The 22,616-nt window shown below is 51.0% G+C and overlaps 1 protein-coding gene across 3 annotated transcripts in view; it reads left to right on the top strand.

Annotated features, from left to right (window-relative positions):
- The window catches only part of ptpro (protein tyrosine phosphatase receptor type O), a 273,680-nt gene that overhangs the window by 160,307 nt on the left and 90,757 nt on the right, over window positions 1-22,616 (top strand). For all 3 annotated transcript variants that reach the window (XM_072471710.1, XM_072471711.1, XM_072471712.1), the window contains 3 exons: window positions 4,930-5,050; window positions 7,320-7,513; window positions 10,325-10,436. In XM_072471710.1, the coding sequence (XP_072327811.1) occupies window positions 4,930-5,050; window positions 7,320-7,513; window positions 10,325-10,436 (427 nt within the window). The remainder of the gene's footprint in view (window positions 1-4,929; window positions 5,051-7,319; window positions 7,514-10,324; window positions 10,437-22,616) is intronic.

Raw genomic sequence — 22,616 nt, forward strand, 5'->3', positions numbered from 1 at the left:
GTGAGAGGGGCTGGGAGGAAGCAGTCAGTACAGGGATCCCCTGTGGTCGTTCCCCTTAGTAACAAGTATACCGCTTTGGATACTGTTGGGGGGGGGGGACTTACCAGGGGTAAGGCATGGGGTATACAGGTCTCTGGCACAGAGTCTGTCCCTGTTGCTCAGAAGGGAAGGGGGGAGAGGAGTAGAGCATTAGTCATTGGAGACTCCATAGTTAGGGGGATAGATAGGAGATTCTGTGGGAACGAGAGAGACTCGCGGTTGGTGTGTTGCCTCCCAGGTGCCAGGGTGCGTGATGTCTCGGATCGTGTTTTTAGGATCCTTAAGGGGGAGGGGGAGCAGCCCCAAGTCGTGGTCCACATAGGTACCAACGACATAGGTAGGAAAAGGGATAGGGATGTAAGGCAGGAATTCAGGGAGCTAGGGTGGAAACTTAGATCTAGGACAAACAGAGTTATTATCTCTGGGTTGTTAACTGTTCCACGTGCTAGCGAGACGAGGAATAGGGAGAGAGAGGAGTTGAACGCGTGGCTACAGGGATGGTGCAGGAGGGAGGGTTTCAGATTTCTGGATAATTGGGGCTCATTCTGGGGTCGGTGGGACCTCTACAAATGGGATGGTCTACACCTGGACTAGAGGGGTACCAATATCCTGGGGGGGGGGGGGGGGGGAGAAATTTGCTAATGCTCTTCAGGAGGGTTTAAACTAGTTCAGTAGGGGCTTGGGGACCTGAATTGTAGCTCCAGTATACAGGAGGTTGAGAGTAGTGAGGTCAGGAGTAAGGTTTCAAAGTTGCAGGAGTGTACCGGCAGGCAGGAAGGTGGTTTAAAGTGTGTCTTCTTCAATGGCAGGAGCATCCGGAATAAGGTGGGTGAACTTGCGGCATGGGTTGGAACCTGGGACTTCGATGTTGTGGCCATTTCGGAGACATGGATAGAGCAGGGACAGGAATGGTTGTTGCAGGTGCTGGGGTTTAGATATTTCAGTGAGCTCAGGATAGGTGGTAAAAGAGGGGGAGGGGTTTCATTGTTAGTCAAGGACAGTATTAAGGTGGCAGAAAGGACGTTTGATGAGGACCCGTCTACTGAGGTAGTATGGGCTGAGGTTAGAAACAGAAAAGGCGAGGTCACCCTGTTGGGGTTTTCTATAGTCCTCCGAAAAGTTCCAGAGATGTAGAGGAAAGGATTGCAAAGATGGTTCTGGATAGGAGTGAACGCAACAGGGTACTTGTTATGGGGGACTTTAACTTTCCAAATATTGACTGGAAACGCTACAGTTCGAGTACTTTAGATGGGTCCGTTTTTGTCCAATTGTGCAGGAGGGTTTCCTGACACAGTATGTAGATAGGCCAACGAGAGGCGAGGCCATATTGGATTTGGTACTGGGTAATGAACCAGGATAGGTGTTAGATTTGGAGGTAGGTGAGCACTTTGGTGATAGTGACCACAATTCGATTACGTTAACTTTAGTGATGGAAAGGGATAGGTATATACCGCAGGGCAAGAGTTATATCTGGGGGAAAGGCAATTATGGTGCGATGAGGCAAGACTTAGGATGCATCGGATGGAGAGGAAAACTTCAGTGGATGGGCATAATGAAAATATGGTTCTTATTCAAGGAACAGCTATTGCGTATTCTTGATAAGTATGTACCTGTCAGGCAGGGAGGAAGTGGTCGAGCAAGGGAACCGTGGTTTACTAAAGCAGTCGAAACACTTGTCAAGAGGAAGAAGGAGGCTTATGTAAAGATGAGACATGAAGGTTCAGTTAGGGCGCTCGAGAGTTACAAGTTAGCTAGGAAGGACCTAAAGAGAGAGCTAAGAAGAGTCAGGAGGGGACATGAGAAATCTTTGGCAGGTAGAATCAAGGATAACCCTGAAGCTTTCTATAGATATGTCAGGAATAAAAGAATGACTAGGGTAAGAGTAAGGCCAGTCAAGGACAGTACTCTGTCTTCCTGTTATTCCAGGGAAGTTGTGCGTGGAGTCCGAGGAGATAGGAGAGGTGCTCAATGAATATTTTTCGTCAGTATTCACACAGGAAAAAGACAATGTTGTCGAGGAGAATACTGAGATTCAGGCTACTAGACTAGAAGGGCTTGTGGTTCATAAGGAGGAGGAGTTATCTATTTTCACACTTTCCAGAATTGCTAAGTCCCCTGGGCCGGATAGGATTTATCCTAGGATTCTCTGTGAAGCTAGGGAGGAGATTGCTGAGCCTTTGGCTTTGATCTTTAAGTCATCTTTGTCTACAGGAATAGTGCCAGAAGACTGGAGGATAGCAAATGTTGTCCCCTTGTTCAAGAAGGGGAGTAGAGATAACCCCGGTAACTATAGACCAGTGAGCCTTACTTCTGTTGTGGGCAAAATCTTGGAAAGATTTATAAGAGATAGGGTGTATAATCAAAGATCTGTTTTGGGGCCACTGCTGTTTGTCATTTTTATAAATGACCTGGAGGAGGGCGTAGAAGGATGGGTGAGTAAATTTGCGGATGACACTAAAGTCGGTGGAGTTGTGGACAGTGCGGAAGGATGTTACAAGTTACAGAGGGACATAGATAAGCTGCAGCGCTGGGCTGAGAGATGGTAAATGGAGTTTAATGCAGAAAAGTGTGAGGTGATTCATTTTGGAAGGAATAACAGGAAGACAGAGTACTGGGCTAATGGTAAGATTCTTGGCAGTGTGGGTGAGCAGAGAGATCTCGGTGTCCATGTACATAGATCCCTGAAAGTTGCCACCCAGGTTGAGAGGGTTGTTAAGAAGGCGTACGGAGTGTTCGCTTTTATTGGTAGAGGGATTGAGTTTCGGAGCCATGAGGTCATGTTGTAGCTGTACAAAACTCCGGTGCGGCCGCATTTGGAGTATTGCGTGCAATTCTGGTCGCCGCATTATAGGAAGGATGTGGAAGCATTGGAAAGAGTGCAGAGGAGATTGTTGCTAACTTTTGGTTGGTTCAATTGGCTCTGTTTTATAACCTTTGCTCTCGAGTCGCCAGGAATCTTTATGATACCGCCACGAGGTTCACGTTCAACTAATGATCAATAACTCAACCCACCAGTTAGTAAGATTCAAATCAAAGCACATTTATGATACACAGTAAATCGCTACTCATGCATAAATTCTGCTTCTAAGCTACTTCTACAACTAACAGGCCTATACTTAGCTTCGGACTGGCCCACCAGGTCAGGGGAACAAATGGCCTTTCGTTCGGATTCTGAAACTGCGGGATTCAAAGCCGGTATGGACTGGTAGCACGGAGCGCCTATCTCGTAGCGAGTGTCGACTTGAGACTTACTTCAGTGATGCGGCAGCTTGGACAGTTCACTCTCAAGGGTTGGTTCGCGTTGCTGAGTGACCCTGTCAAGAAGGACGATTTGAACTTGGGGGCTTAACTTTATAGTCCCCAGGGGCTTCCCGCCTTTCGGGGCGGACCCTGTACCTGGTTCCAAATGATTGGACTTCATTCCAATCGCTTGGTTCGATTTCTCCAATACTGGAGCGGTTCCCTGATCGATGGCCGGTCTTGAGGTGTCCGTTAACCTCTCTTGTGTTGGCTCCTGCTGGCGCTGAAGAGTCTGGCTTGGCTTTGTTTATCCCAAATGTTTCGATTGGTTTAGAAGGTTGAGGGGAGATCTAATAGAAACTTACAAGATAATGAATGGCTTAGATAGGGTGGATGTAGGGAAGTTGTTTCCATTAGCAGGGGAGACTAGGACCCGGGGGCACAGCCTTAGAATAAAAGAGAGTCACTTTAGAACAGAGATAAGGAGAAATTTCTTCAGCCAGAGAGTGGTGGGTCTGTGGAATTCATTGCCACAGAGGGCGGTGGAGGCCGGGACGTTGAGTGTCTTTAAGACAGAAGTTGAAAAATTCTTGATTTCTCGAGGAATTAAGGGCTATGGAGAGAGAGCGGGTAAATGGAGTTGAAATCAGCCATGATTGAATGGTGGAGTGGACTCGATGGGCCGAATGGCCTTACTTCCGCTCCTATGTCTTATGGTCTATGATTGTACCTGGGGATCGCTCATTAGTATGTAGATAGCTGCTACATTATTATGCAGATGGCTGATTGTATCGATGCTGTCTGGGCTTTTGCAGAGTTTAATACACAGTAACTTGCACCTGCTGTGTTTCTGCCTGTGTTGGCTGAATTTCCCTGCAGCCTTTGCTGTTCTCCATTTTACATCGGGAGTTGGCCAACCCAGTTGGCTACAAGATTTACCAGAATGTTGCCTGGTATGGAGGGAAGATCTTATGAGGAAAGGCTGAGGGACTTGAGGCTGTTTTCGCTAGAGAGAAGAAGGTTAAGAGGTGACTTAATTGAGGCATACAAGATGATCAGAGGATTGGATAGGGTGGACAGTGAGAGCCTTTTTCCTCGGATGGTGATGTCTAGCATGAGGGGACATACCTTTAAATTGAGGGGAGATAGATATAGGACAGATGTCAGAGGTAGGTTCTTTACTCAGAGATTAGTAAGGGCGTGGAATGCCCTGCCTGCAAAAGTAGTGGACTCACCAACACTAAGGGCATTCAAATGGTCATTGGATAGACATATGGACGATAAGGGAATAGTGTAGATGGGCTTTAGAGTGGTTTCACAGGTCGGCGCAACATCGAGGGCCGTAGGGCCTGTAATGAAATGAAATGAAAATTGCTTATTGTCACAAGTAGGCTTCAATGAAGTTACTGTGAAAAGCCCATAGTTGCCACATTCCGGCGCCTGTTCGGGGAGGCTGGTAAGAGAATCGAACCGTGCTGCTGGCCTGCCTTGGTCTGCTTTCAAAGCCAGCGATTTCGCCCTGTGCACTGTAATGTTCTATGTTCTATCTATTTTAGAGGTGTTAGGAGTGAGTGAATTATCAGATGCATTTCTGTATATCTCAAAATAGAAAAATATGCATTACTTACATTAATCTTTTTGTTTTATTAGGTTAATCTGAGCAGTAGTATCATTGGAAATCTAATGCCTGGGGCATATTACCAGGTTGTGGTCTACTTGAAAAATGGTCCGGCTATCGGTCCTCCTTCTCTCCCACTTACATTTGGTTTGAGTAAGTATTTAGGAATCTGTAAATACCCACCGAAATCCTCACTCGTGGCTGGGATTCTCCAGCGTTGCGGAAAGTGAATGGAGTCTTGGCTGGGGCACCAAATTCTCCATTCTCACTCACAGAGGAGCAACCACAGACGAGGTCGGAGAATCCCACCCCCATGTCATAACGTATTTCAGTGGGACCCCAGCTATACCCTCACCTTCTTTCCATGTAGCACCCTTCATGGCCTCAGGGCATTCTGAAGAGTCTCAGAGCTGATGAGGTATGGTCACTGATGTACCTAGTAAACCAAACAATGAAGGGTGCAATGTTCTGCTCAATCCCTCATCTCCTAAATTCCGGGGACCCAGGCGGGTATTGTGTCATGCACTAATGCATAGGAAGGTTCGACAGCTGAAGATCCCCGCGTCCAAGTTCTGTTTTGTGTCCCACACTACAAACATGGCTCACTTGAAGGGAACATTAGTCACAGAATCGGAGAATTGTTACAGTGCAGAAGGAGGCCATTTGGCCCATCATGTCTGCACTGGCTCTCCAAGCTAGCACTATGACTTAATTCCATTTGCCTGCCTTTCCCCCATACTTCTGCACATTGTTTCCATTCAAATAATCTCTAATGCCCTCTTCAGTGCCTCACTTGAGCGTGCCTCGACCATGCTTCCAGGCAGTGCATTCCAGACCCGAACCGCTCGCTGTGTGAAGAAGTTTCTTCTCACGTCGCATTTGCTTCTTTTGAAAATCACTTTAAATCTGTGCCCTCTTGTTCTTGATCCTTAAATGAGTGGGAACAGTTTCTCCCTAGCAACTCTGTCCCGCCCCCCTCATGATTTCCAACATCTCTGTCAAATTGGAGAATTCATGCTACAGATCTGTGGCCCCATCCTTAGACCAGGAAACCACTGTTTAGATGCTGACGAAGTTGCGTGTTTCCATGGTTCCTTGGTTTTTATCCAACTCAGTTACCCTTGGGCCTGGATTCTTTGCCACCCGCTGTCAGTAGCGGGGTCCACGATGCGGCATTGAATCCAAAAATTGGTATCAGCGCAGGGCATTGACGGGTGCAGATCCGATCACAATGCTTCAGCCACCCGCTGGCAGCGGGATCGGGGTTCACACCTGAGCATCAACGGGAGGTAAATGAATGCAAATGGTTCTTGGTGCATCCACTTAGCGGGCCGGGCACTCTATCCTTCGGCCCTCCGTGATTCTCCGGTCCTTTGGGCGGGAATCAGAACAGATCTCACCAAACGTGAGCCTGACATGGTGGACCTCGCTGTGGGCCAAGGGGATAACTTCTAAAGGGAGTTGCCCCCAAAGAGCCATCTTCCCCCTGACAATGCTCAACCTGCCCATCCCTCCTCTAACAAATCCCCTCCGCCCCCCACAAGACCACCTAAAATGGGAGACTCACCCAAGAGGCCACCTTACTAGAGAGACCCACCTAGGGACCCCCCCCACACACACAGGAACCCCTAACTAGAAGGCCCCCCCACACACACAGGGGCCACCTAAATAGAGGGACTCCCACAGAGACCCCCTAAGGAACTCCCACAGAGACCCCTAAATAGAGGGACCCTCCCCCACAAACCCCTCAGAAAAAAGAACCCTGTCTGGAACCTAGAGAGCAGTACAGACAGGGGCAGTGAACAAACATTTACCTGGAAGCACCACGTGTCCACACCTGGGAACAAGAACATCTGTGACCTGTGCTTAAACCTATCAGATCCAGGAGCTTTAACCCATTCATTCATTTCTAGTAGTGGCCAGTGATTGACAGCTTCCACAAAACAGGTGTAGCCTTGATTCATTCATCTCCCTTCATGGGTGTGTCACTCTTCAGTGCTAAAACTCCAAGCTAATGGACGTGGTGAGGGAGGGACAGGCTGATTTGTGACCCGGGGGAGGGTGCGGGCTGATTTTTGACGGGGGGGGGGGGACTAATCTGTGACCTGGGAGAGTTGCGGGCTGATTTGTGGCATGCGGGTGGAGGGGTGATTTGCGGTGCGAGGGGATTCCCTCAAGAATCCCACCTATTCCTCGCCATGCAGAAATTTGCATGGTGAGGAATACTGAAGGACTTCATGATTTGCGCACCCAGGGGAAATGTAAATCGGCAGCAATTCTCCTCTGGTGGGAGAGTCTCCCAAACGGAGAATCTCACCCGTCTATGCTGTTAATTATGGAAGAGAGGTTAATATTACTTCTCATAAAAGTCCCCTTAACGGTGGACAGACTCCTAATTTCGGAACTATTTTTCCTCCCTCAGGCCCCTCAGGAGTGAAGAACTTGATATTATATCCTTTGGGCCCCACAGCTGTCGTGTTGAGCTGGAGCAGGCCTTACTCTGTGGTGTTTAAGAAGTATGTTGTGGAAATGTACCATCATGATCCAGTGAATCGAAACTCCAAGTGGAAAACCATTCAAGATATCCCATTCACTATTGCCTTAACAACCTCAATGGTAATTCACTTCAGCATAATTAATACGTTTTTGGGGTCTTGGTAAGATTTCAGCCTTCCTCACCTGGACGGTGAAGTGATTGAGCAGACAGTCCACCCTTTGTCGATGTGATCTGGGCTGGGTATACAATGGTCGGATGATTCACTCTATCTGGTCGCCACATAGAAGGTACATTCTTAACCTTATCACATATCACTCCCATAATTGAGGCTTCACTCCTTGGGTGGCATTCTCCAGCCACCCCATGGTGGATTTTCCCATGGGGGAAGTGGCTTGCCAAGGGCCACTGGCGGGATCTTCCAGTCCCGCCAAAGGCAATGGTGATTTAGATTCCTCGCCTGTGCCACCATCGGTGGATGTGTGGCGGGGGTCGGCTACAGCAGGACCGCGAGGGTGGAAAATTCCACTCTGTGTTCCCAAGAGTACACTGACTTACCCAAATGCTCATGGAAGCCTGACCATGGAGTGAACAGTCAATTTTCTTCCCTTTCATTGACCTTACTGGTGTCATCAATTGCTCATAACTATGCCTCTTTCTTTCGGACGATGACAGAATCAATGCTACACTTGACTACAACTTAGACTTTAGATAACAAAGATTTAGATAGCTAAACGTAATTAGAGCAATGGCAGAGTATGGATTTCAAAGTCATTGAAAAGCTCAACTATCTCCTCGAATAAATAAAATAGGTTGCTCTAAATGACTCAATCTCACGTCAGAGTTCCTTTCCATCACTTGCCCTCCACAGGAGCCATTTGGCATGACATTGATTGTAGAATTGCAGATAAACCGAGAAATATTTTCCCACCAAATGTCCAAGAAACAAATTTAAATAATTGTCCACTTTTCACACACCACACACACACAGGTTACATCACACTCCATACACACACATACACACACCATACATACACACAAACACCACACAACATACACCATACACACACCGTGCGCGCACACGCATACACATACCATACATACATACACCACACAACACACACACACCATACATACATACACACACACCGCACACACACATACATACCATACATACATACACACACAACACAACACACCACACACCACACACCGCACACACACACCATACATACATACACATGCACACACCACATACACACACACACCATACATACATACACACGCACACACCACATATACACACACACACACACACACACACACACACACACTCTTCCTTTGAACACTTTACAGATTAAGGCAGGAATTTTCACTTTTTAGACCTACCATAACCTGCCAGGGTGGGGGAGTGGTTAACACAGAGGATTGACCTTTCCCCAGACACTGTGGAATTCTAACTCCCCAACGTTTGTGTGATGATGCCGACAGGTTCTCTTCCCTGGAACTCAGCCTGATCAACAGGCTTGACTTCCCATCAGGCAGTGAAGGCCTGGAGAAGAGGTTGGTAAAGCCAGTAGCCCAAGCTCCTATCCCATGTGGGTGAGGGGGTGGGGTGTCCCAACCCCCCAGGGAGAGGTTCGGAGGCAGGCAGTAAGTTTAAAGGCACTTAACCCCTGGATCATGACAGATCTCGCCTCCTTTCCATTGCTGGATTACCTGAGGCCCAGGCATTTAAGCTTTAAGAGTTACATTTAAAATGGTCCATACAAATTCAGCACTCATTCTTGTTATAATATTTAAATTGACCACCCACCTCCTGGAACAACTGCCCCAGACCTGCACCTTTTAAAACCAGAACTGAGCAGGTTGGAATCGGGGTCTGCCATATTGGAGTACAGCTAACCTTTAACCTCTTGTGTACCTTGACAGATGTAAAGATACATCCTAGGCAAAATCTTCACTCTTCTCACAACAACATTTTGATACAATGCGACAAATTATCTACTACTTCAACAAGAGCAGAATGATGACGTACAATTCCTCTTTATTTAAAGAGTATTTAAATCAAAATACCCGTTCCAATAGTTTTACATGCCCCATCACCAAGAATAAATTTCCAAATATCGCCATTCATAAATGCATAGTTCTCCACATTGAAGACTGAAACTAGATGGGATGTGACCTGTTCTTTTACATATTTCAGCAGTCATAACCAAAAGGTTCCATATCTTACATTAGAACCAGAGAATGAAGAGGAAATGGTTCATGTTAAGAGCTGGGTCGTAGCCAGGGCTGTGCATTCCATCCTACTGCATTCCATCTTATTTATAAGGCCAGATGTCGATAGTGACACCTCAGTCACCATCTAATATACAGTTCTGCACTCATACAATAACCAGGTTAGAGTAAAGAGGAGGGGGGGCTGTCTGTGTGTATGTATAAACAATAGGGGATATGAGACAGATATTCCCTTGCTAATAAACAGGCTATTCAGTCCAATCATTGGGTCTGACATTGTGGACCATTAAAGGAATGGGCCAAATTAAAGAGGAACTCAGTGAAGGAGGTAGGTCATCCTATAACCAAGGAAAGATGAAGTACATTTCATCTAGATTCCAGATGTCTTGCAGCAGAGTTTATGAGTGCTGTTTTATGAATTCACTCCATGTTTAAAACATAAGCATTCAATTTCTCTTTCTACAGAGTATCTCCACTGATACCCTGATATCCAATTGCATTGTGAAAATCTTTACAGAAAGCATTTTAGCCATTGCTAATCTCACTTTTACAGTGTTATGATTTCTTGTTTATATACTAGTCGGCCAACTTTTCACACTGTTAATGCTAACTTTTTACGAAGTCCTTTTGTTGTGATGTTTGCTGTTATCTCCCAATTCTCAGTGACATTTATTGCTGTGTTTCATTGTCAGACTGTGACTGACCTGCAGCCAGCCGCACGCTATGAATTCCGTGTTACCATGGTTTCCTGGGGAGAACCTGAAAACAGTTGCTGTGACAGATCTTTAACAAGCTATATAACAGGTGAACTCAGTGTGGTATTTTTAATTTCATTCAGTGGTTAGCACTTCTGCCTCACAGCACCAGAGACCCGGGTTCAATGCCTTGGGTCACTGTCTGTGTGGAGTTTCCACGTTCTCCCCATGTCTGCATGGGTTTCCTCCGGGTGCTCCGACAGTCCAAAGATCTGCAGGTTAGGTGGATTGGCCATAATAAATTGCCCTTAGTGTCCAAAGGTGTGTGTGCGTTAGATAAAGGAAGTTGAGACAGGGAGGGGGAGTGTACTTGGTGGATTGCCCTTTCAGAGAACCGGTGCAGACCCGATGGGCCGAATGGCTTCATTTTGCATTGTAGGGTTTCTATGGATTCTATGATTCGAAGGTTATGGTGAGCGGCTGCCTTGAATTATTACAGTCTCTGTAGTGTAGGTACACCCACGGTGCTGTTAGGGAGGGAGTTCCAGGATTTCGACCAAGCGACAGTGAACAAACAGTGGTAAAGTGCCAGCTCAGGATGGTATGTGGCGTGGAGGGGAACTTGCAGGTGGTGTCCCCATGCACTTGCTGCCCTTGCCCTTCCAGATGGAAGCTTTGCAGCTTTGTGAAACGGAGCAGGAATGTGCAAGGCCATCGTACACAAAACAAGCCCCTTTAATTTGAATTTCTGCATATCCATTGACTATAAAGTGGAAAATGCATCCCTTGAATTAAATTGGACATGTTTTTCAGCAGCGTACCTGGATTATGTTTACATTTTCCCACAAGTTACACAGTGTTTTGTAACTTCAATTTTGACCGACCCGAGTGGCTTCTTTGGTGACTCTGATTGCAATAACTCACGCTGTACATTATCTTTCACACCTTTGGAACATCTCCAAGCATTTCAAATCCAACTGATCACCTCTGAAGGACAGGCATCTTTTATCTGAGCAAATATGGCAGTTAGATTGTGCACAGCAAGATCCCACAGACACCAGCTGTGAGAGTGACCGGTGCATCGGTATTTGGTGGCACCTGCCGCAAATGAAGAGTAGGCAATGAGCTTATGAAATGGAGTTGCTGCAATATTCTTCCTTGTTTGTAGTTTGTGTGGTAGCTAGAATGTTATGGAATCAATTTTCATCCATTAAGGGCAGCACAGTGGCATAGTGGTTAGCACTGCTGCCTCACGGCGCTGAGGGTCCAGGTTCGATCCCAGCTCTGGGTCAATGTCCGTGTGGAGTTTGCACATTCTCCCCATGTTTGCGCGGATTTAGCCCCCACACCCCAAAAGATGTGCAGGGTAGGTGGATTGGCCACTCTTTTGAGATCCACCAACAAAACAGAAGAAAGGAAAACAAACTGAGGGACAAAGCAAAAAAAGGGCCGCTCCTGTTAGGGGCACTGCCCAAACATAACAAAGATCAACGGAAACTTAAAAAACATCAAATAAGAGTGCAGTTAAAGGGGTCAATAAAGCACCCCAACCCCTGCGGTGCCCACCGGGCAGGGAAGGCCTCGATGGTGCCCGTGGACACCGCATGCTCCCTTTCCAGGGACACCCGGCCACGAATGTAGCCGCAGAAGAGGGGCAGACAGTCTGGCCAGACAACCCCCTCGGTTGCCCGCTGCCTGGACCTATAAATGGCGCGCTTCGCCAGGCTCAGGAGCAGGTTCACAAGGAGGTCCTCTGCCTTCCCCGCCCCTCTCCGCACCGGGTGCCCGTAGATTAGGAGCGTGGGGCTGAAGTGCAAACAAAACTCCAGCAACAGGTTGGTTAGAAAACTAAAAAGGGAATGCAGCCTAAAACATGTAACATAGACATGGTCCATGGACTCCACAAGGCCGCACAAATGGCAGGCTTCTTGGGAGTCCGTGAACCAGTGCAATACCGCGGTGATTGTACGGCACTGCTGCATGCAACAACCTCCACCCCAGTCCCCAAGATTGAGGGGGAGGACTCCCCCATAGAGGGACCTCATGTAGGGACCACCGCTGCTTGACGGCAACAAGACACGCCATGGCGTGTCCGGTCGACGGGCGAGTGTAAGGAGGTGAAGGCAGCAGCCCGTCCAGGAAACCCCTCCACGCAGTGCGAAAAGGCACGGAGGGTATTTCCGTGAAGCGGCTTTGATTGTGGGGCACCGGCCCCTGAGTGAGGATTCGGGGCCTGGGACCAATGTGGAATTCCGTCCGGGCAGGGGTTCGCCCAGACGGGATACCATCACACACCTGCGCGTCCTCCAAACCACGAATGCCATCGGGTCCGAGCATGGCCGTTTTGAGGTCTCGGATGGCATTGGCTGCGAGCTGGACGTCCACCGTTGCACGTTGTGCTAACTCATAGGGTGTCATCCAGCCCACTCCTCCGCCACCCAGCACGTCCCCAGATCCTGGTCACCCCGGCAGCCACAGCTCGCTCCTCTGCCAGTCATTCAAAATAGTATTGGTAGAGGTGCGGATTCCTGAGCAGTGGACGACAGTCATCACTCCTGACGGGGGGGGGGGTGGAGCTGCAGCGCGAGGCGACCATGTTCCAGACTTTGAGCTGGTAAAAGAAGGCAGCGCCTACAGAGGGTAACGAAGACCCTGCAGATCTATGAACAGGAGCTGCATGTCATAATTCAGGCCATGCACCTGGTGGAAGAAATGCGTCGCCAGGGCACACCATCATGGAGGGGGCTCAACGTAAAGGTATCATTGCAGGATCTGAAGGCGGAAGGTTGCCACCTGGGTGTGAAGGCACACCAGCGCCTGGTCGCCCTCCCTAAGCGGGAGACTCAGAACCTCAGCAGTGACCCAGTGCAGTCCCTTGTCCCAGAAGAACTCTACGATCATTCTCTGGATCTTTTTGACACAGTCAGGGGGAGGGGTCAAAGTGGCCAGCCGGTACCACAACATGGAGGCTATCAGCTGGTTTATGACAAGAACTCGACCCCTGTCAGTCAGCACTCGGAGCAGTCCTGTCAAGCGTCTCAAGTGAGCGGCGACCTTGGTCGCCAGCTTCTGCCAGTTAGCCAACCAGGATTCCTCAGCCGGGCAATGATGGACTCCCAAATAGAAGAGGCTGGTCCTGCTCCAGGTGAAAGGCCTGAGCTCCTCTTGGAGGGCATCCGTCTGCCACCGACCGACCAGGAGTCCAGAACATTCGGCCCAGTTGATCCGGGCAGAGGACGCGTCGGAGTACACAGCCTGGCACTCTCGCATCCTCTGCAGGTCAGCAGGGTCAGTGAACATGAGGAGCGTGTCATCAGTATAAGCAGAAAGGACCACCCCAATGCCCGGCCCGCGCAGAGCAATCCTGACAGCCTCCTCCGCAGGAGGCGCAGGAAAGGCTCCACGCAAATAGAATAGAGTTGGCCAGACAAAGGGCAGCCCTGACGCACTCCTCTCTCAAAGCGAAGGGGTGCCGTCAGAGACCCGTTAACCTTAATGAGACACTTCGCGGCATTGTACAGAAGTCGGATCCGGGCGACAAATTGCACCCCGAACCCGAATGCTTGCAGAGTCCCGAATAAATATTTGTAATCCACCCTGTCGAAAGCCTTCTCCTGATCAAGGAACAGGAAGTCGCTCAACGTACCAGCCCTCTGGGAATGATGGACCAGGTCCCGGACCAGATGAATGTTGTCATGGATTGTGCGGCCCGGGACTATGTAGGACTGGTCAGGGTGGATCATGTGGTCCAGCACGGTGCCAAGGCGCAACCCCATTGCCTTGGCGAAAATCTTGTAATCCGTGCTGAGGAGGGAGACCGGACGCCAGTTTTTAAGGTGGCGCAGATCCCCCATCTTTGGCAGCAAGGTAATGGTGGCTCTGCGCCATGAGAGGGGCATCTCTTCGGTTGCGATACTTTCCCCCAGGACCCCCGCATAGTCGCTCCCCAGGACGTCCCATAACGCCCTGAAGAACTCCACGGTCAGCCTGTCCAGCCCTGGGGGTTTGCCCCGGACAGGCTGTTGAGGACGCCGGTCAGCTCCCCCAGGCTTATAGGGGTATCAAGCCTACCGGCACCCTCCGGGCTGACCTGCGGCAGGTCCTTCCACAGAACTCTGCAAGCATCCTCGCTGGATGGATCCGGAGAAAAGAGAGCGCTGTAGAAGCTTTGGATTTGGGCCCGAACCTCCTCTGGATCCAAGACGAGGGACCAGTCATCGGCCAGCAGCGTAAGGAGCTGCTGACGTACCCTGCGCGTTTTTTCCAGTGAGTAGAAGAAGGGGGTGCCGCGGTCCTTGTCCGTAAGGATCTGGATCCGCGACCTCACATACGCGCCCCGGGACCCGACAAGTTGCAGGTCCTGCAGCGCGCCCTTCTTTTCTCTGTACACCAGCCGCAGGGTCGGGTCTTCATCAGGCTGACCCCAGGTCGAGCACCTCCTTTTCCAACTCCTCGACCCTGGATTTCCGCCTCTTTGTCGATCCCCTTGCATACTCCTGATAGAAGGTACGCACGTGAATCTTACCCACGTCCCACCATGGCCTCAAGGAGGGGAAGCCTCCCCGCTTCCTTCTCCAGCCGGTCCAGAAGTGACGAAACGTGCCCAGGAACTGCTCGTCCTCCAGCAGCAGGTTGTTAAAATGCCAAGACGTGGACCGCGACTGAGCGCGAGACAGGGCGAGCCCCGCCCACACGAGACGGTAGTCCGAGCACGGCACCTGCTGCACAGAGGCCGTCGGGACACGGGGCATTGAAATGTAGAGGCGGCCGATTCTGGACGCTCCAACCCCAGGCCTCGCAAAAGTGAAGACGCTGGAGTCAGGATGGAGAGTCCGCCAGACGTCCACCAAGTCAAAGCACCCGACCAGGTTCCTTAACTTCACCACCTCATGAGAGCTGCACTGGGTACCAAGGTGGTCCTTTGTCCCGAGGGTGCAATTAAAATCCCCCCCCCCCCAGGACGATGCACTCGCCAGTAGCGATGGTGCCAAGATGAATGAACACTTGTTCGAAGAAAGTCGTCTGCTGGCCAGCCTTGGGAGCGTAGACATTCACAAAGTGAAGTACCTCGACCCCCTCGCGGACCGTCAAGTGCAGCAACCAGCCTGGCATTGACTCCTTGACCCCCCAAGATCTCCGGCTGAAAATGTGGGGCCAACAAGATAGCCATCCCGCCTTAACGTGAGGTTAGGTGACTCATGTAGACGCACTCTCTCCCCCCCCCCCCCCCCCCCCATCCCCGCCACTCCAGGAGCCATGTGGCTTTGTCTCCCGGAGTGGTGTGGATTTCTTGCAGGAAGCACGCAGCATAATTCCCATCCCAGAGGACTGAGAAGTTCAGGAACCTGCGTAGCGCGTCCCTGCTGCCGCTAATGTTGAAGCTGGCTATGGTCACCTCCATGTCAGTAGTAAAGTGCTAGCTTCACCTTTTCAGTGGTCGGAAGGAGCAGAGGAGCGCAGGCCCCCCTGCTCCCTCAGGAGTCCGGCGAGGTAAGATTTCTGCCAGCGCTGCTCAGAAGCGTCCGCGTCTCCCGCCTCTTTAATGTAGACGCAGGAAGACCGGATGAACAGTGCCAAGTCCGACCACCGGTCGAGGGCTAGCTGCACTCGGTTTCGACGACCGCAGTTTGCACGCAGAAAATCCCTGAGTTCCCCTCGGGGAATGAGGGGCGACATGGTGTCAGCCATGAGGGAGTCCACCATCTCGCTGCTGATGGACCCAAAATCATCCTCCGTGCCCCCCCACTGAGCAACCGTCCTCCGGGCAGTCGCCGTCTGGGACCGAGTCCCACCAACCAGTCCTGGGTCTGCCTCGATCCCACCCCCCGGATAGTCACCAGACGGGTTCCTCGCAGACTCCTCTAATTGTATCAGGCCAGAGGAAGGCGGCGGCTCAGATCTCCCCCCTCCTCTTGCGACGTCGGGTCACCGGATAGACCCGGGAACAGTTCCAGAATAAGCTCCGGGGTGGAGATGGGGACTGCCGGCTTCGGAGGCTGGGATGGAGAGGGGAGGCGCTCCTCGCCACCACCATCCAATGACCCCGAGGTCAGGAGCCGTCACAGCCCTCCGGCGTTGTAAAAAGCAACGCCTTTGGGGTGCAAAATGGCACCGGGCGGAAAGAGCCCTCGGGGGTCTCGCTCGCACTCGGCCCCGAGGCGTCCTGCTCGGGGGGCTGCGATAGCTCAGGGGTCGACAGATGATGGACTTTGTCTAATCTCTTCCGGGGGCGCGGTGGAATGTCGAGGGGCAGCGGGCGGGGCGCTACCTGCTCTTTTCCAGGGGGGGGGGGGTGTCACAACGTTTCTCTCCCCCCCCCCCCCCCTCCAAGGAGTGGCGCCGCTTGTGGGGGGTGCCCTGTGCCGAAGAAATCTCCATTCAACACTTTGCTCCCAGGTTCGAGATGTTGCCGTCTTCTGCGCCGGCCTGGGAGCACGCACATCACCCCACCCCCCCTCCCCCCTTGCTGACCCGCGCCAAAATGACGACGGGCCCAGTACCCGACGCTGAGGCGTCAATGGGCCCGGGATGAGCTTGAGTGCCCGCAGTGGCCCCCAGGCCGGAGTTCTGGGGCGCAGGGGTCTCAGCTGACGGGGTTGGGGGTATTTGCAGCCGATCCCCCGCCTTGCCTTCTTTCGGCCCTTGCGGCCTGGTGGATGCCCTCCCTATTCCACTCCGGCAGTCTGCGCCAGCACGGTGTCCCTCTGTAGGGTCGGGGTGATGATGCCAATGGAGGGGGAGGGGCCGGCGGTGCCACTCGCAGCCACCTTGGTGTCAGTGGTGGCTTTGGAAGCGGGGCAGTTCTTTTGCACGTGCCCCACCTTCTTGCAGGCGTGGCACCGCACGCCATCGCAGACCAGAAGATGCGGAAGGTCTTCCCTAGATGGGAGACCTCGAATCCCCCCTCTAATACATCCTCCCAGGCCAAGCGGATGAAAACCTGGCGCCGGAAGGAGTAGATATGCCTGAGGGGGGCGTCCTTCAGGCATAGAGGGAGCGGCGCTGCCTCAGAACGAACCTCCCCCAGTAGTTGGAGGTGGGGGAGGAGGAGCTCGGTAGGGAGGTCAGGCAGGACATTGGACAATATGACCCGTCGGCAGTGGCCTCAAGAGGGTCCACTGCCACGTAGGTCCTGCCCACCGTGAGCCCCTTTTCAAGGACGAGGTGAACCGCCCTCTTGGCCCTCAGGAGGAACACGACTTTCCCGTATATTCGAGGAGGCGGCCACAATGGCCGAGGGGCTGAGGACCCCGGCCATCGCGCAAACGCACGCCTCTGTGGTGACGGTGGGTTGAACATAGCACTTTACGCCCAGCTTTCGGGTCAGCAACCAGAAAGGTGGCGGGGCTGCGGGAGCAGTGGAGGCCGAGGAGGCTACCACCCCCGCATAGGTGGCTCTGGTCGGCGCCGCCACCGGCGTAAGTGGAGTGACCATCAGGGCAAGTGCCAGCCCACCCCAATGTGGGCTTTGTCGCGTTGGAATTTAATTGACAAAATAGAAAGTGGGGAGTGGGTTGCCAGGGAAAGAGCGAGGTGGAATGACATACTCCCCCCTTGGAAGGTATACAGGGGAGCAAAGCAGGGAAGGGAAGAGAAGAGAAGAGAGAACAAGGAGCACTGTTGGAGGAGGTCAGCAACACAGGAGGGTGGGGCACGGTAGATGGAATGGTGCCCGAGGTGAGAGACTCCGGGTGAAGCTGGAGGGTGGGTGGATTGGGGATCTTCAGCCCAGGAGGAGGCCCAGAAAAAAAAAAAACACAGTCCGTGCTCCCACCCTAGGTCACCACACTGAGGTAAGTGACGCTGGTTCAAAGAAGTCTTCGGCCCAAGTAGGGCTCAGCAAAATACAGTCTGTGCTCCATCCTAGAACGACCACCCAATGGAACCGATCTCCTCCCTGCTGCTGTAAGGGATCTTCAGCCCGGGAGGGGCCCAGCAACCACTCAATGTCCCCATCCGGGAACAAGCTCACCAGATGGAATGAGGAAGGCCTGACAGTTGGGAGGGCTGGGCAGGGCCCGGCCCTCAGCCCGGCAGGGGCCCAGCAAACAAACAGTACAAAGGGGCCTTACTCCCACCTTGTTTTGCAGCCACCTTCCTATTGTTGTTGTTGCTCCTTCTCTCCATCCGCTCTCCTCCCTCTCTCTCTCCTTCCTGCAGGCAAGTCAGCAACAGCCAGCACTCAGCAACAGAGACAGAGAGCAGCTGCAGCCACCCAAGGTGGATTGGCCATGCTAAATTGCCCCTTAATTGGATAAAATGAATTGGGTACTCTAAATTTATATATTTTTTTAAATGTCATTCATTAAGAGCTGCCATAACACCCAGTACTTTGCTGCTAAGTCTTTGATTAACCCATACCTTGATATAGGCTGCATATCTCTCATTATAGCAAGATGTTATATCAACAGTATAGTGTTTGTCAGCAAGGACAGTGGAAGATGCACTACCCTTTTGTATACTCTCTTACACACTTACCCACAGTAATATGTATCTAATAGAAATACTGATGCTACTACAAGGGAAGTTACAGTTAGAGATTCACCCAATGTCCTTCTTTCTATTATTCCCATTGCCTTTTCTGGTGGACGATTTTGCCTGTAACTTTGAGGTTCATTTCATGAGTGACTGTTCACCTGGGGGAATTAACATTGGCCGGGGATCTCCCTCCGGGATTCTCCTGTCCCGCTGCAATTAATGGGAGAGTTTACTGAGCGCCAAATTCTCCATTCTCGCTTGCAGCGTTAGCGGGGCGGACTCGCAATGGAGAATCCCGGACATTGTTTTTCAGTTTTGCTGCTGCATTTTGCCTCCGTGTTCCTATGACCCACCTGTGATTACACCCCTTTCCTAGACAGGTGTGGCATAACACTGTGCCAACATTCCATGAGCACAGTAGTCACCCCCTCCTTTTGACCTGACCTCTGATTAGAAATAATGATCATTTAATGATGATTCTGTAACACTCAATACGTTCTGAGGGCAGGTTGAGGTAAATCAATTATCTTCCCTTCATCTATTTTTTTGAAGGGAGGTCTTGTGATGCAGTGGGTAGCGTCCCTGCCTCTGAGCCAGAAGCTCCGGGTTCAAGTCCCACTCCAGGACTTGATGGCCAAGGAAGGCGTGTTCGTAACGTGGTCAAACAGGTTGTGCGTGTCAACCTGTAAATCCTTCCAACACACACCAAGGGCAAGCAGTGAGAATGAGGGAGATTTCTGGTTTTGGAAAGAAATTGGAGCTTCTACCATTACTATCCATGGCACCAGCATACAACATGCATGTAAAAGTGTGTGCTGCCACAGCAACTTAGATTCCTTAGGGATCCGGTTGGCTGGACTGCCAGAATGAATCAGACTGGTGCCAACAACACTGGGTTTGAATCCCCCTTCCAGCTCAGGGCCTGCCTCCATGCCCAACCCATGGTGGAGATCAAAGCACTGCGGGGTAGACCTGCCTTTGGGCAGGGAACTCAGGAAGGAGAAGAATCTGCTTTTGCAGGGGTGTTTCTCAGACCTGTGGAGCACTAAATAGATGAAACGGTTGACAGAGAAGAATATGGCGCTGAATGTTACTGTGTCCAAACCAGCAGTAAATGGGCACAATGGACCTATATTTGAGCTCGGCAGCAAGGTGAGAGTACTTAGAGCTGACCTCAAAAAAAGCAGCCCACAGAGATCCAGCCATCTCTGCTGTGTGTTTCCCCTTTCCAAATTTTATTTTCATTCCAGCGTTGGCTATAGGGTGCCTCCAACAGCAGTGATGCCACCAAGGAAGATAAGCATGCTAACCACAATTAAGTATTCTCACAGACAGCAAGCCGGGAAGTAAAATGCACTGGTTATCCATTTCACCAGGAAGCATTTTACAGGGAAAAGTGACAAAGATTGGGACATACATGTGGCACAAAGGTAGAAGCTGAAATATAAACTTTAAAAATTAAAAATCTGAAGAATTTTTTTCTCATAATGGATAAATTTGGCATTCCAAAAATATAAAAAGCCATGGCCAGAGAGGTTGTACACCATTAAAACCCAGTTACATCTCAAGCAACAAGATGTAACTTTTTCGAGAGTTTTACAGCAGGACTAATGGTATAAAACGTGGAGGTTCATGTCAGTTCAAGTGATCTTTTTTCTTCATTCTTTTATGGGATGAGGATTCCGCTGGCAAGGCCAACAAGTGTTGTCCATCCCTAATTGCCCATGAACTCAGTGACTTGTTAGGACATTTCAGAGGGCAACTCAGGATCAACCACATTGCTGTGGGCCTGGAGTCACATGTAGGTCAGACCAGGTAAGGACGACAGGTTTTGTTCCCTAAGGGACATTAGCGAACCATCACTGAGACAAGCTTTCAATTCCAGATTTTATTAATTGAATTTAAATTGAACCAGCTGCCTATGGTGGGACTTGAACTCATGTCCCGTGGGCGTTAACCTGGGTCTCTCAATACACCATCTCCCCATAATAGGCATCAACAGCGCATCCTATGGAGGGGTGGGAAATTATAGAGAACAGCTTCTGGATTTCCATCCTTAGCCTCTCATGTGCCAAAGGATGCAAAGTATGAAAGTGAACCCTGGCAGTTCCATTAAAACCGCAAATTCTGAGCCTTAGTGCTTTACATTTCTCTCAGATAATGAACATGAGAACATGAAGACCTATGTATTAGACAGCATACTATCTTTGGTATTATAACAAAAGGATTAATACAACAATAACAAACACTTATAATGGAGCAAAACTTCCAAAGTTGTTTCACAGGAGCATCATCAATCAAACTTTAGCACCAAAACATGTACAGGTGACCACAAAATTGTTAAGGAGCATTCTAAAGGTGGAAAGGACAGTGCGAGTGAAACAGTGGTGTGGGGAAGAATTCCAAAGCTTAATGCCTCAACAGCTGGGGGCACAGACAATGATGGAGCAATTAAAATTGGTGTTTCGCAAGAGGTGCAGAGATATTATTATTAATAATAATAATAATAATCTTTATCAATGTCACAAGTCGGCTTACAGTAACACTGCAATGAAGTTACTGTGAAAATCCCCTAGTCGCCACACTCCGGCGCCTGTTCGGGTACACTGAGGGAGAATTCAGAATGTCCAAATCAGCTAACAAGCACATCTTTCGGGACTTGTGGGAGGAAACCGGAGCACGCGGAGGAAACCCATGCAGACACGGGGAGAACGTGCAGACTCCGCACAGACAGTGATTCAAGCCAGGAATCGAACCTGGGACTCTGGCGCTGTGAAGAAACAGTGCTAACCTCTGTTTTCCGAGCGTTGTCAGGCTGGAGGAGACTACGGAGATCAGGAGGAACAAGCGATCATTTGAGAACAAGTTTCAACATTTATAAATCAAGGTGTTGCTTACTGGAGTATCCTGTATAGGTCAGTAAACACAGAAGTGAAGGGTAAAAGAGACTTGAGGCCGGATTTCCCAATCCACAGCTGCGTGTTTCTTGGCAGCACTGCGAGCGGGCAGTGGGATTCTCCATTCGTGCCACTTGACAATGGAATTTCCCATTGAAGCCACACTCGCCACCAGGAAATCTGTGGGTGGCAGTGCACTGCCAGCAGGAACAGAGGGCGGGATTCTCTCAGCCCGGGGCCGGGCCGGAGAACCCCCACGACCGACGCAAATCGCGCCACGCCGCCCGACCCCGGCACACGATTCACCACAGAGAGGAGAATCAGCGCCATTGCCGCCGGCGTGGTTGGCGCGGTCCCGGTCGGGGCCGCTCTACACGGCCCCCCCCCCCCGCCGATCTCAGCCGGGGATGGGCCGAGCGGCCGTCGTAAAAAAGCAGAGTCCCGCCGCCGCCGTCCACACCTGCTCCCAACCAGCGGGAACTCGGCGTGGAAGGGTCAGGGGGTGGACTGTGGGTGGGGAAGGTGGGTGTCTGACCTCAGGGGGGCGTCCGATATGGCCTGGCCCGCGTTCAGGGCCCACTGATCAGCGGGCTGGTCTCTCTGGCTGGGGGCCTCCTTTCTTCCACGCCGGCCCCTGTAGCCCTGCGTCGGGGCCGGCGTGTTGAAGGGAGCCACTGCGCATGCGCGCTTTGGCACCGGTGCCACTGCGCATGCGCGGATCTCGCGGCACCCAGTTGACGCCGGGATCAGCAGCTGGAGTGGCCTGAACCGCTCCAGTGCCGTGCTGGCCCCCTGTAGGGGCCAGAATTGCTGATCCTGAGGCCATGTTGACGCCGTCGAGAAATGCGATGGCGTTTCCGACGGCGTCAACACTTAGCCTCAGGATCACAGAATCCCGCCCAGAGAATCCCAAC

This window comes from Scyliorhinus torazame, chromosome 13 (genome assembly GCF_047496885.1).
Source record: "Scyliorhinus torazame isolate Kashiwa2021f chromosome 13, sScyTor2.1, whole genome shotgun sequence".
Taxonomy (NCBI): Eukaryota; Metazoa; Chordata; class Chondrichthyes; order Carcharhiniformes; family Scyliorhinidae; genus Scyliorhinus; species Scyliorhinus torazame.